General features: G+C 47.7%; 1 protein-coding gene across 4 annotated transcripts in view; it reads left to right on the top strand.

Moving 5' to 3' along the window:
* The window catches only part of FLI1 (Fli-1 proto-oncogene, ETS transcription factor), a 122536-nt gene that overhangs the window by 60905 nt on the left and 46994 nt on the right, over positions 1–14637 (top strand). For 3 of the 4 annotated variants that reach the window (XM_078058776.1, XM_036086108.2, XM_078058775.1), the window contains one exon: positions 9201–9412. The exons of the other annotated variant lie outside the window; for it this stretch is intronic. In XM_078058776.1, coding sequence (XP_077914902.1) covers positions 9201–9412 — 212 coding nt within the window. Of the gene's footprint in view, positions 1–9200; positions 9413–14637 lie in introns of those variants that run through there. 4 annotated transcript variants of the gene reach the window in all.

The raw sequence follows: 14637 nt of genomic DNA, 5'->3' as shown, positions 1-14637 counted from the left end.
GACCCTTTGGCTACCCCCACTGTCATTGAGAAAAAGCAGGTTGAAGAGCGGTCAGACCCATTGTAAAGAAACAGAAAGTAAAGCATACTATAATATGTTCCCGTCTTGGGGTTCAGACTAACCTTCTATCCCCTTCCTGTCAGTTTCCATATTCAGCACTTTTTTCTTTTCAGCAGTAAAATCATTCTCTGTGGGAGGAGAATTTAACTTTGATGTTTAGAGATGCCCTTTAAATGTGGTTATGGTCAAAATAGTGACTGTGAAAACTCAAAGTCAACAGGCAAAGGTAGATACCACGGGAGAGCTGGAGAAGTATCTAATGGGGACCGTGATTAACACAGGCCACAGCTCTGGATTCTGTTACAAGGCATGCCTTTATAGAACACAGAGACCCTCTTCTCTGAACTCATTTAGGCTCATTCCCTTAATTTATTAAACTCCATTAAATAAAGTACTTTCATCTGCAAAGGATTCTAATTCCATTGTCTAGGAACTTGGCTGGCTGCCTTTCCCTGGGTTGCCCGCTGCAGAAGCCCCCTCCCCAGTAAGTGAAGATTTAAGTGGGGTTGGGGGGAAGGGGATGGAGAGAGGGGGAGGGAGGGGACAGAGTTCCATAAAATACCTTAGAAATCAGCGAAGCACTCTGAGTTTCCGTGGCAGGTTTGGCTCTGTGGCCCAACCTAGGATTATAGTCAGCGGGCTGGAAGGAGTTTGGGGGAAGAGTGTATGTTTTGCACATAGGCTACTAGTTGGGCCATTCGCTAGTTGAGGGACCTAAGGCAATATGAACCTCTTTAAGCCTCAGTTTCCTTTTTAATAACATAAGGATCCTAACAAACCTCTTAAAAGGCTAAATGAGGTAACGATTGTAAAAGTCCCTTGTGAGCTTCAGAGTATCAGATAGTACTTGTTCTATTTATTCTTTCTAATTAAAAAAAAAAAAAAATGTAGCCCTGGTTCGCTTCTCCTTTGTGTTTTCTTGTTGTGTAGGGTTACTTCCACTAGGTGGTTATCAGAGGAGTTAGGCTTGAAGGCTGAGACTGACTCTCCCTCACTGTGTGAACCCAGAGAGCTTGTGCTTTGTGCCTCAGTTTCCCCATCTAGTGAGTCCTGGCGCTGATTCCTATAGCCAATGTCAGTAACCATAGTGAAAAGAATATGCAGACGATCATGCTCTGCATCCTCTGAATCTGGGTTCTCTTGTTGCTGATTAAAGTGATAGGAAATGTTCCAGTTACTATGGCTACGTAAGAAATTATACCAAAACTTAGCGGCATACAACAACTATGATGCTCGTGGGCATAACCTACATCTGCAGGCTCATCACCCCCAAGTCTGGAGGTCTATGCTGGCTGGTGGCTGGTTGCTGGTGGCCCCGGGTCCCTCTCCATGTGGGCCTCTCCATGCACGTAGTTTCTCTGCTTGGGCCGGTTTGGGCTTCCTTGTGGCATGGCAGCTGGTTTCCAAGGACTGGAGGCCCAAGAGAGACCAAGAAGCAGATGGAAGTCATAATGCCCTTTATCACCTCGCCTTGGAAGTCCTGCAAGGTCACTTCTGCCACCTTCCGTTTGTTGAGGCAGTCATAAAGTCCCATCTGGGTTCAAGAGGAAGGGAAAGAGAGCCTGTATGCTGATGGCCAGTGGCAAAGATTGGAAATATTATCATGGCCCTTTTGGGAAAAGACAACCGGGCAGATATGAGTCCAGGCAGTTCCGGGACTTACCACGTGCCGAGGGGCTGCTGCTTAATATTTGGTGACTGACTGATGTTTTCCATCTTCTTCCTTATCCAACTTGTCATATAGTTTGTCTTCTTTTCTCTTTGTCCACCTGCCCTCTGTGGGACCAAAATAATGGGGAAGAAGTGGGTACATGGCCAGCAATTAGAGAAGAGAGAGAAGCAAAATGCTTGAACTAACTAACAGCTTTAGATGTGACTATGATGAGGACCCCCTGCCCCACCACCCCGAGCTGGATGCTCCCACTGCTGCGGAGCTTGCTGATTTCTGAAAGCAGAGAAGACAAAGCATTTTGCTTCTTAGAATCTTGTCTGAATTTTGTATGCTCTCTGGCTGGCAAGAAAAGGGACTTCATGTCATTATGCAAAGAATGTAATAAAAAGCCAAAGCTGGTATGCTCCCTGCCGTGACCCAGAGATGAGCTTTCCAGAGGCCTGGTCTGGGAGTCAAGCGGCCCGCTGAGCAGGGCAGCAAGCAGCAGGGAACTTGGTGGGGTTGCTTTTGACAGCCCTTTCACCCACCTCCAGAAAGCTCACTGGCCACAGAGACCTGTCCTTGAAGGGTTCAGGGCAGGAGAGAGGGAAAGGAAGGGGGAGGAAACACTATAGAATTCGTGCTTCTTGGGGTCCCATGTCTTGGTTCATTCCCTATGCGAGCGTAAAAACTCAACCTAACTGTAAGGATGAGCAAAGAAAAGGGTTCTCCCCTCCATGGTGGCGTCTGGGACTTTTCCTCCCCTGACTCTGTTTGGTTCATAAGTGTGGATTATATGTGTATTCTTCTGCGGACAGGACCATGGCAGAAATTTCTTTTGTGTGTTCCTGGATAGAAGGGGGAGATGGTCCAGGCACCGTCTTAAACATTTTTTTTTTTTTTTTTTGCTACTCTGGCGGCTTTTCCATCTCTGTTTCAGCAAAGCTTTTTCAGAGATGTAAATGTTTGCTCATCATTAATATCAGCCAGGCCATCATGTGGCAGTGCTCTGACCACATGCCCCTATCACTCAACTGACGTGCACACGGAGAACATTTGCCTTAATCTAAGGAAAACAAATTTGGGAAGACACGTCTGCTAGTATTTTTTTAAAAAGAAGAAAGAAAGAAATATATATATATATGACAAATTCCAAAATGAAGAAAGTTTTTTTTTATTAGTGAATTCACAGACATACACATGGCATTTTTCTGATGGTTATTGCACGTATGATGTATGAATGGCAATATGAGTAAATGCTGGCCACCTCTATTTTGATTAGCTCAGCAATAAATGGCTCTTCCTCTCCCTTGCATGGCTATTTAACAGAATGCTATCTGTGCCATCTAGAAGCCTCAACTCAGAAGCCAGAAAGAGAGGTTTCAGGCTGCAACGGAACAACATCCATGGTTCGAAAAAGAAGAGTGGAAACATTAGCAAAGCAGACTCTGTTCTCAGAAACCCATGGAATTTGCATTTCAGAATCTAACTATTATCTCCAAACTTGCTAATTTTGAACCTTAAGCAACTTCCGTTCAAGTAACCCACACAGGGGAGAAGGAGGTATATCTTTGGTTTTATCTGCATCCCCCTCCCTGCCCCACCTACCCCCCCAGCTCCATCTCACAACTCCAATACAAAGATCCCAGTGCCATCTCTCAGCATTGGGGCTTCTTTTAAATTTGATTATTTACTATATTCTAAGAACTTTAGACACTTGATTTGGGACATTCACTTATATTATCTCATCTTACCTTTGTTCAAAATCCCAATGCCATCTCTCAGCATTGGGGCTGCTTTTATATTTGAGTATTTACTATATTCTAAGAACTTTAGACACTTGATTTGGGACATTCACTTATATTATCTCATTTTACCTTTATTCAAAATCTACCAGGTGAGGTACTGTTATTATCCGCGTTCTACGGATAAGGACAAGAAGTTCAGAGAGTATACATGAATCACAATCGGTGATGCGCTAATGAGCAATTGATGGAGCTCAGATTGGAATTAGTATTTCTCCAACTCCAAAGATTGGGCTGTAAGTTACAATGAACTCAAGAGTTGTCCTCAAAGCGCGCACAGTCTCCCTGGGAGGTGACCAGGCAGCAGACTTGAATTTGAATCCCAGATCACACTCACTTGCTGTGTGACCTGAGTGAGTTCTTTCACTTCCCTGAATAGCCATTTTCCCATCTGAAAAAAATGGAGGTAATAATATATCGTGCATCCCTCATAGAATTGCTAAAAGGATTAAATTGGATTACTCATATAAACAGTGTCTTGCACTTACTAAATGCTATGATAATTATCTGCTATGACCTCTTTTCAATAATGAGACCATGGGATATATTATAAGTGATGTGCTAAAAGCACCTCACCCAAATTGGGTAAGGAGTGCCCCATACCGAGACAAGTGCCCCATTGGCCATATACCTCTGCTGGCTGCCTGGACCAGCAGGGGATCATGGGAAGGATGGTTGACACAGTTTGGTCAGCATTTCTATGGGCAAATAGGGCCAACCACTTAGCTCAGAACTCCAGCTGCCACTCCCGGTAGCTGACCTTGCCTGAGCTTTCTGGCAAATAGGTCAAGTGGGGTACAGATGTGCTTGGAATCGAGGGACCATGTGCCTCCCTCTGGGCCTAGGAACTCAGTGGTTGAGGGACCAGAGCATCCTGATTTATAGGCCTTGCCTCCCAGCAATTAGCAGAGCAAAGGAAAGATGCTTCTTAGTACCCAATTACTAAGCCAATCCAGGGCTTGCTTTCTCAGTGATGACTATGAGGCCAAAGGATTAACCTTAGAACTGCGGGCCACATGGGGTTAGGGAGCCCATACCTTCTGTCTTTTTCACTTTGAAGTCAATTTTTATGTAGCATGTTCTAAAGCAACCTGGATTTTAACAGTCTTCAAAAGAACAACTTGTCTTCTCTGTCATGTCCAAAGTCAATAGAAAAAGTGAAGTTGTTACAAACTGAAGGAACTTAGTCACTCTGAGAATGGTTGGTGAATTTCATGCTGAAGGTCTTTCTAAATTCAGTCTCTCATCCCAAAATTAAATTCTTATCAACAAGTCATCAGCGAAAAGTTCTTGAACACCAACAAGTCCTTCCTGTAACGAGTTTTCAGTACAAGTAAGTTTCATGTTTAAACTTTTAGAAGTTTTAAGAGTTTAAGTAAAAGCAAACAGCTCTATAAGACATAAAATAGTAAGAGCTGCACATGTGTAAAAGCTATAAGTATGTGATCGAAACATCGACCAGCTCAATAGCTTCTCACATGATAAAAGCAGTACCTTGGTGCTTACACCCATATCTGTTACCCCCCCCCAGTGGCCCCCATGAGTCCCCAGCAGTAACATGATGCTCTCACACAAGTCTGTCAGCCACAGATGCTCAGCGCCGTGTTCCCCGTTTGCCTTTTCCTCTAGGCCTGTCCCCCCTCACTGCACCCACTGCCACCACAGCTATTTAGAGAAGGCTCCCCATCTTCAAGACAGAAGCATACTTGCCAGGGATGTGGTCTTGGGATGCTCCTATAGCTCTCAGCCTTGAATGGCAAGAGGGGTGTTATTTCCTTTCAGAGACGGTGAGAATGTTCTCCTCCCCAACTTTAAGTTTTCACCAGGGTCTTCAATCAGCTTGTTTGGCTGCCCAGATCTATTATTCCCACCTAGGGGCTCTCATCTCTGGCATCCAGCTCTTATTAGGTTTCTTAATTCTGTCCAGCAAGCTAGACATAGAGTCGTTCTCCTTCATCTTCTCTCTCTTCCCAGCCTCCCTCAACTACAAATTCTTTTCTCCATATTGTTATAAGAAAAAAAAAATAAAGCCCTTTTCTATCAATGACTGGAAATAGAAAAGAGAGAAAGTGTGTGTGTGTATGTGTGTGTGTGTGTGCATGCACACACCTACCTGAGCAGTATTCTCACTGGGCTTTTTTTTTTTTTTTTTAAGATTTTTATTTATTTGAGAGAAAGAGTGAGCATGAGCGAGGGGGAGGGAGGAAGAGGGAGAAGCAGACTGCCCGCTGAACAGGGCGCCCAATTCAGGGCTCGATCCCAGGACCCTGGGATCATGACCTGAGCAAAGGCAGATGCTTAACCGACTGAGCCACCCAGGCGCCCCTTCTCACTGGGCTTTTAAAAGCTCAAATGAGTCAGAGGGAATTATCAGGGAAGGTTTCATGGGGTGACGAAGATCTCATTTACCTTAGAAAATGGGAAGCATCAGACGTGCGTGCAGGTGGAAAGAACAAAGAAAGGGTGCCCACAACACAGGGGCTGACAAAGCGTATGTGAGCAGGGCCTGCTGAGGAGAACAGTGAGGACAGTTAGCTTCAGGCAGGAATTGTGGCAGCTGGGGGGTCGTGACACCTAAGCGGGGCTGCTGGGGCAAAACTGAGTTGTGGGAACACAAGGAGATGAGAGTAGATTTGCTGCGGCCAACATGGAGAGAGTTCTCGAGGCAGTTGAGCCGGGGTCGTGGCAGGATGTATTTACAACTTTCGAGGGAGCTCCACCTGACCAGGGGATGTGCACGGTGGGCTGCATGAGGGCAGAGTGTGCAAGCATGTTGTCAGAGAGGAAAGAGTCTGACAGAGAAGGCAAGGAAGCATCCGTGCCTGGACCACAGGACGAAGACTAGCTGGCAGGAGGAACCAGCGACGTTCCGGAGGAAATCAGGGATCTCTCCTCCTTGATGTTGCCACTTGGCTGACGTTTCCTTTGATTGTGAACTACATTCCAAAATGAGTTCAAACAGGTTTTGTGCCCTCTACCACCCCTACCCTTTGTCCTGTAAGCTCTTCATTCTCATTTCCCTAAGAAGCCTCTCCATGGTCTGCCACCAGCACCCCTGCTTTGTCTCATCTGTTTTCTGTTGCTGCGAACCTTGGTTTTGCCACCTATTTGGTCCCCTTGGACTTGAAACCCTGCCTTCTCTTGTTTTCTGGCCCACTCTCTTTGGGGATAATGAGGGGAGGGATCTTTCCTGCTTCCCCGGAGCATCACTATCCCTAGTCCTGCCTCTTTCCTTCCATTATTCCACCATCTTTTCTCCTAACCTAGAGGAAGGGAGATAAGAAATTCTTTAATTGGAAACTCCAAGATTTGTGCATGATTGACCAACTATAAAGCCCCTCTCCATAGTAGAAGATGATACCTGATTCCTTACATGTATATCGTCTCTTTTTGTAGCCGAACTGGTGAGTGTTCCCCTTTATCACCAAAAGCGCACTTAGAGGTCCTAGGGGGTAATGCATCTCTGCTCCTAGTGCAGAACCCCCAGAATTTCAGGGACTCAAGCTCAACTCTCTGGACGGTTACAATGTCTCGTTTTTCAACTTGGAATTGTAACACCGAGGGCCTGGATGGCAACTCAAAACTGGTTTGGGATATGGAGCCAGGTCTGCTCCCTAACTGACATGGAGAATGGGTCTAATAACCAAAAGACAGTGGTTCCAGGAAGCCCAGCTTTCCTCTGAGCATGAACAAGGGCACTAGGTGGAAAGTGAAGAAGGATACCAGCATATTTTAGGCCGGGATCAAGGGATACCCACTTGGTTGGGGCATGTGAGCCTTTCAATATTGTGCAGGCAGCTCAGCTTGGAAACTGCCATCTCTGGCCATATCTATACGATCCAAAGCCTTCTGGTGCAGGAGCAGACTTCCTGGAGTAGGTTCCAGTAATTCTTCCCCGATCTCAGCCAGAAGCAGCCACAGAAAAGCCTTTTTCTTTGAAATCTGGCTGTCCTCCTGCCGGGGTTGTGAATGGCCCTGGGAGAAACAGCGATGGTTAGCTGGTGGAGCAAATTGTAATTTTACAGGTATTGGGAGGGGTTAAGTAAAGGTGGTGTATTCAGGCCACCATAACAAAGTACCACAGACTGGGTGGCTTAAGCAACAGAAATTTATTTTCTCACAGTTCTGGAGGCTGGAAGTCCAAGGTCAGGGTGCTGGCGGGCTCTTCTCCTTGGCTGCAGATGGCTTGCCGCCTCTCCACATGGTGGACTCTATGTGTCCAGATATCCTCTTCTTATAAGGACACCAGTCAGATTGGATTAGGGCCCACCCGAAGAGCCTCACGTCAACTGAATCACCTCTTTAGAGGCCCTTTCTCCAAATACATCAGATTCTGAGGAATTGGAATTAGGGCTTTAACATGTGAATTTAAGGGAACAATTCAGCCTCTAACAAGTAGCCTAAGAAAACTTGTCCTCGAGCACCAGGAATCATCATAGCTGACATTTATCAGGTGGCACTAGGTGCCAGAGACTCTTCTAAGCATTTTTCGTATAGTATTCCATCTCATCTTCACAATGATAGATTGTATAATTATAGATTATGTAGATTATAAATTGATTCTGGGTTACAGATTCCTCCCTTCTTTTCTGAAAAGCAGACAATTTACTTTGGTGTGATTATGTGATATAGGGAACATCACACCCAGTCTGTGACCTGGGGCTTCTGTGATTTGATGGGGGTTGAAATAGTGGGAGCATCTTATTACGGTGCTTTGGCGGGGAGGAGATCTCTGACAAGTGCAAGGCTTCCTTTCTTCCATCCATATCTCTCCACAAGCCAGACTTGTACCAGGGGGTGGGACAGTATGAGTGGGCAGACTGAGGGTCTTACATAGGGACTCCCCCATCCGCAGAGCTGACATTCTGCCCTTGTTCCTAGGCAAGCTGAATCATCAGAATTTAGACAGGAAGCTCTCATCTTCAGGAGTCAGGCAAGAGAGCATGACAGAGCACGGTCCCCAGGAGGCGGGCAGCCTCCCAACTGAGTCACGGCTGTGTAAGATGCACCAGCACATCCTGGAGAACCCATATGAAAACTGCTGGGCATATCTTCGAGCTAGACACCTGTACCAAGATTTTTCTCATTTAGCCCACCTATCAGCTCTGAAAAAGCTATTCTTATACCTGTTTACAGATAAGGAAACTGAAATTAGAGGCAACCACAGCTCTGGGCCCCACCCTTCCCTTGTGTGACCTTGAGCTGGATGCTTAACCTCTCTGGGTGGGTCTCACTGGCCTCACCTATAAAATAAATGCTCACTTTCATATCCCCTTCCAGCCTGACAGCTCCGCACGGCTAGTCAGGGGCATTTCTGCTGAGGCCTCAAAGAGCCCAGCGCTCAAGCTCCATCAGAACACTGCACATGCGCCCTGGGTAACCACTCCTCACGGCCTCCCCTGTTCCCCATGCTCCTCTCTACAGACCCAACAAGGAACGTGCTCCGTCGGCTCCCCCATCCCCACCCGACTGCCCCAAATCCCTCCTCACCCAGGGTAACCTGCAAAAAACCCACTGAGTTTGCATAAGGGTCAACTTGCCCCCCAGAGCGTGAGTCGATCAGCAATCTGGACCGCCCCCTGGGGTAGCCCTGGGCCACCCTGCCAGCTCAGAAGGAGAGTAGGTGAAGAGTGACACGGGATGAACTGACACTGGGCTTTCGGTCTCCTTCTCTGACCCTCCAGGAGGCTCTGTCAGTGGTGAGCGACGACCAGTCCCTCTTCGACTCTGCCTACGGAGCGGCGGCCCATCTCCCCAAGGCCGACATGACCGCCTCAGGGAGCCCTGACTATGGCCAGCCCCACAAAATCAACCCCCTCCCACCGCAGCAAGAGTGGATTAATCAGCCGGTGAGGGTCAATGTCAAGCGGGAGTATGACCACATGAATGGATCCAGGTAAGCCTGCCAGGCCTGCGCTGCTCCAGGGGTAGGCACAGCGGCTGCCAGGTGCGGGGCTGGTGGAGGCTTGAGGCACGCTCCCCAGGGGTCTGAGTTGAGCAGATCTGACCTAAGCAGCTTCTGGCACTCAGGGTGCCTGCAGCAGGTGGGGCTCTGGTGCTGGGCCGGGGAGCCTGAGTCAGTCCCTAGAGAGCTGAGAAAAAAGAGGGCGATACGAGGGAGGGCTGGGGGTGGAGCAGGGCCAGGAAGCCCACCTAGCCCTCTGAGCCTTGGTACAGCCCTCAAAGGCCAGGTCAGAGTCAGGCTCATGACCCAATGCAGACACTCTTTTGTGTGAGGCCCAGGTGGAGTCCCTCTTGGGGATAACTTAGTGAGAACGTACCATCCTTTGTCCTGTCGAAGATATCTGACCTCTCTGGGTAGGTGTCAGAGATGACCAAAACATTCTTGCAGTAAAAGTCCAGAAGTGATGATAAAGGTGAGTGCATCCAGCGCTCACTGTGCCAGGGAGAACACATCACACTTGGGAGGTGTATTAGAACTTGGTGGTGCCCAGGGCAGGAAGACTTTCCTTGTGGAAATGCAGGGAGGAGAGCCCAAGGAGAGAAGATTCACAGGAGCAAGGAAGGGCACACCTGGGGGACGGGTAGCCCAGGTTTCATTCCTGGCTCTGCCCTTGGACGAGCTATCTAGCTGTCTGAGCACCAGTTTCCTCCTTTCGGAACCAGGACGGCAGGATGTGCTTCTTCATAGGCTTGTGTTGATGGTTAACCGTGATGCCGTGGAGGAAGGACCCAGGACAGTGCCTAGGACTCAGAAGGTACTCGATAGTGATAACGATCATCCTGAGCAAAGGTTTAAAAGAGAGAAAACATTAGTCTCATTCATGAACTATCAGGCCAGCCAATGGGCCTTACAGCACAAGGAGAAAAAAATGAAAATTAAGAGAGGGCCCTGAATGGCACACTAAGAAAATGCAGAATTTATTCCATATGCAGATACCGACTTTGTAGACTTGACATGTAACATCTTCAGAGCTTGATTTCCAGAGCTGGCAATCATATACAGAGGGTGGGGAAGGAAGGGAGCGTCAGAAAGATAAGAAGTTAGTGAAATATCCCAGTAAGAAATGATCCCGTTCTGAATGAGTGATGGTAATGATTAGGGAAATCAAAAGGGATAGCTACAGGAAGGACAAATCAAAGGGATAATTAGAGGGGCTGAGGTGGACACATATTGAAGCCTATTTTGGGGGACAGAGGGTATATGAGAGGAAAGAATTCAAAAATGGCTGGAGTTTCCCTGTTTTTAGCAAGGACGGTGCCGTTAGGCATGGGAGGTAGGAAAGGAAATGCTTTGAGAATAGATGTCAATGTTCCCTCTGAGATTCCTGTGAGCAATCAGTAGGACATCCAGATAAAAATGTCTGCTAGGCGTTGGAAACTAAGGCTGAGGTAATATTTGGGGGCTGGAACACAGGTTTGGGCATCATCTCTAAAGAATTGTCACTAAGAGGGGATGAGGTCATTCAGGAAACAAGGCTAGAGAAGGAGAGAGAAGGGGGTGAGCGTGCAGCTGGGAAGGAGACCTCCCCCAGACAACCGCCGGTCTCAGACCTGCCTGTGGGAACACCCAGCCCTACACTTTTCAATCCCACTAACAAGAACCAGCCACTGGGATCCCAACCCCCGTCCCAGAGTCTAGCACTTTAGGAAGGCTCAGAGTTCTAAACCAGGAGCCCCTCACAAGAGCATCTCTCCACATAGATAATAAGGATAATGAGCTCCTCACTGTGTCGGGCGGGGGGTGGGGGGCGGTAATAGTTTGTTAAACACTTTTTCCATATTATCTTATCATTTGCTCCCCACCATGAGGCTAGGAGATAAATGTTGCAATTACATTTTGACATTTAAAGGCAGATTGGGCTTTGCGGGGGGCAGGGCAGGGGGGTGGTTGATGCCTTGTCCAAGGATTTAGAGGAGGCAAAACTGGCACCAGAGCCAGGCCTTCTGATTCCTGGCCTGTGGGCCTCCTTTCTGCCCCCTCCCTCTCTGCCTGTACATTGTGCTCTGGGGCTCATGGTCCAGGTCCTGACAACCCCCAACCCGGCAGTGCCTCCCAAACTGGCCCAACCACTGGACGGACCTTCCTGATGCTTATTGAAAATCCAGATTCCACGCTTGGAACGTCTTTGGTCTGTTGTAGCCTGAATCCCAACCGCTCTTGTAACCTCACCCTAACCCAGACCAGCAGCATCTGTCCTGCTAGGCCACCCCAGTAGCACCCTGTTCGCCCCACTTCTGCTTGCCTTCCTGAAGTCTGTTCTTCAGACAGTGGCTAGAGTCAACCTTTCAGAATATTTAACTCTCTTGTGACAAAATCCACAGTCTTCCACATGCCCCATCCCCCTCATCCATATGAAACCCTTTTTATCCCTCCTATCTTACTCTTTCCTTCTGCATCAGCCACCCAAGACTCCGGATCCCAAGCACACTCCTGCCTCAGAGTCTCGGGCCTGTGTTCCTTCTTTCTGGAACATTCCTACTCCATCAAGTCATATGACTCTCTCTCCTACTTGTTTCAGCTCTCTGCCTGAATATCACCTTCTCAGAGGCCTTCCCTGACCACCTGATCTGAAATAGCACCCAGCGCTCTTTACCTTGCTTAGATTCTTCTTAGTTCTTCCTGGCTCTTATCACAGCCTTCACTAAAATGCGGGCAGGGCCTTATTCTGTCTACCGAGCGATGCCTGGTGCGTGATAGGTGCTCAGTAGATAGTTGTGAAATTAACAAGTGAAGGGATGCATGGCTAAGCAGACTCAAAGGTGAAGCTGCTTATTCAAAACCATATAGGTCATCAGTGTATAAGCCAGGACAGCCAAGGTCTGCGGACATTGCCTCAGCTGCAGCCTGCGTTTGTGCTCAGGGGAGGCTGCGTTTATGAGCTGAGTGCTGTCTCCCCTACAACATACTAATCCTGGCCGAAGAGGGCCCCCCAGGGAAGTCAATTTTCAGAACCCACTTGCCAGCCATCCCTGGCTGCCATCACACCAGAGGCCAGCTGGAGGAGAGCTGTGTGATCACCCCCAAAGAGCAGACGTATTATTTATGGGGTTCTGGTGGCACAGAGCAGCCCCTTCTTTTGATTGGCCAGTCCTGCCCCAGACCGTCCGCAGGTGACAGAGTAGGCGCAGAAGGACTGATGTAGTCTCACCCGCCCCGGGGACACAAAAAAGATCCAGTGGACTCTCAGAGCCATTGCCAGCACCCCATAAATATTCTCCAAGAGCTCACATGGAAGCTGGCCTGGTGGGCAGCAGGGAACAAGGGTTTTCAGAAAAATGTCTTTGCTGAGGGTAGAACTATGTCAGATTCTATTATTTGATCACACAAAAACAAAGGACACAATGAAAAAGATGCCAGGCAATTTAAATCTCTCATCATCGACACTGTGTTTCCCTGATCCCCTGAGTATTATTGAAATGACCCCTTTAATACCAAGAATTCCTAACTTCAGATGAGAAAACCAAAGCAGCGTATCTATCCCATTTGGGGTCTTTTGGCTCATGGACTAGATTTGTGGCATCCAATGCAGGAGCCACCAGACACACATTACATTTGAGCACTTGAAATCCAAAACCGACATGTGCTCAAAATGCAAAATATGCACCAGACTTCCAAGAGTATGGGGAAGAAAAGTAAAATAGCTCATTAATTATTTTTATATTGATTATGTTGAAATGATCATTTCTTTTGGCTGAATGATAATTTCTTTTGGATCATTTTCTTTTGGCTGTAGTGAGTTAATATATTAATATATTTTAAAGTTCATTTCACCTGGTTTTTTCATTTTAAAAATGTGGCTACTAGAAAGTTCAAAATTATATACGTGGCTCACATTGTACCACCGGATAGCGCTGGACCAGAATGCTCTGGACCATCCCCCTTGGGTTTCCAAGTTACTTCATGCTTACTGGAGACCCCGTAGATATTGTGTCTCTGGAGGAGGTATTCTCTGTGCCTAAAGCTACAATGCCCCTCTTGCTTTTTATCCCACTATTAAGTCATTTGGACCAGGGGCACGGGGTCACGTGGAGAGAATGAGGTCTGGGGAGCTCAGGGAAAGCCTAGCTGGCCCATATTGTGGGAGGTTTGCTCTTTCTCCGTATCTTCCTGTCTTGATTGAATCTGTTAGGATGAGTTGTTCTTGGAACAGCAAGGCCTGCAGGTTCTGTGATGTATGTAGACTTCAGCAACTTGACCCCGGGCTGTGGTCTGCAAATAACTCTCAGCTGCATCCTGCCTCAACCTCGGGGATCGGGGGAAAAACATCCCATGAGGGAAAGAGTATTATTTTATGGAGGGGAGGGGAATGCAAGGACCTGCTTGCCTTGTGTTCCTGGCATGCAGGACCTGAGTCGGCGTTAGTCTACCCCGACACCCCCTAGCACTGGCCAGTGGGCTCTGGATGCTCTTAGGACGCACATGGAGACTTCACATTCCATCTACAGGAAGATCAACCTCGCACACGCTGTAACTTTTGCCTCTAAGACTGCTGAGCAGCTTTCTCAGGTGCTTCCTTTGGTTCTGAACCTTGCAGTACGGAGCATGTCACACAAGCTGGGCGGGAAGCTGTCCTCAGGCTTCTGGAGAAGCTGTGAGCACCTACTATGTATGGAGGTAAAAACAGCTATGGGGTTAGGGCGAAGGGCTAGATTATGGGTGCTTTTCTTTCCTTTCCTTGAAATTTGCTTCTCACTTATTGAGTATTCCTTTTTAAAAACAACAAGGCACACATCTAGGCATGGCTCCTACAGAAATCCTAAAGACAACACGGATCTCACAATGGTGCATAGTGTGCACACCGCATAGAAGACACACATCATAGGTCCTAAGGCGACTGTGTGGCTTGGGTGGCCTCTGGGACCTCGCATGAGCTATGTGAATACAGAGAATCCACTGACCACAAGCCTGGGCTGCACACTTGTGGCTCGGGGTGGTGCCGTCTGAGTTGCTCGGGGCTGAGCGGGAAGGTAGAGAAGACGTCTGTTACAGGCTAAAGGGGTCATCTTTGGGAGGAGTCTTTGAGATCTTCTCTCACCCAAATACCCAAGCATTCTCACCTTGTTTTAAATTGCTTAACACATTGCAAGGCACCCTTGCAAATCACTGGCAGGATTTTTAAAGCAGCGTTCACTGAACATACGAAAATAGAAGAGGAA

The sequence above is a fragment of the Halichoerus grypus genome, chromosome 11 (assembly GCF_964656455.1).
Source record: "Halichoerus grypus chromosome 11, mHalGry1.hap1.1, whole genome shotgun sequence".
In the NCBI taxonomy this organism is placed as follows: domain Eukaryota; kingdom Metazoa; phylum Chordata; class Mammalia; order Carnivora; family Phocidae; genus Halichoerus; species Halichoerus grypus.
Note: the sequence above shows the minus strand (reverse complement) of the source record. Positions and strands in the feature narration are given on the sequence as shown.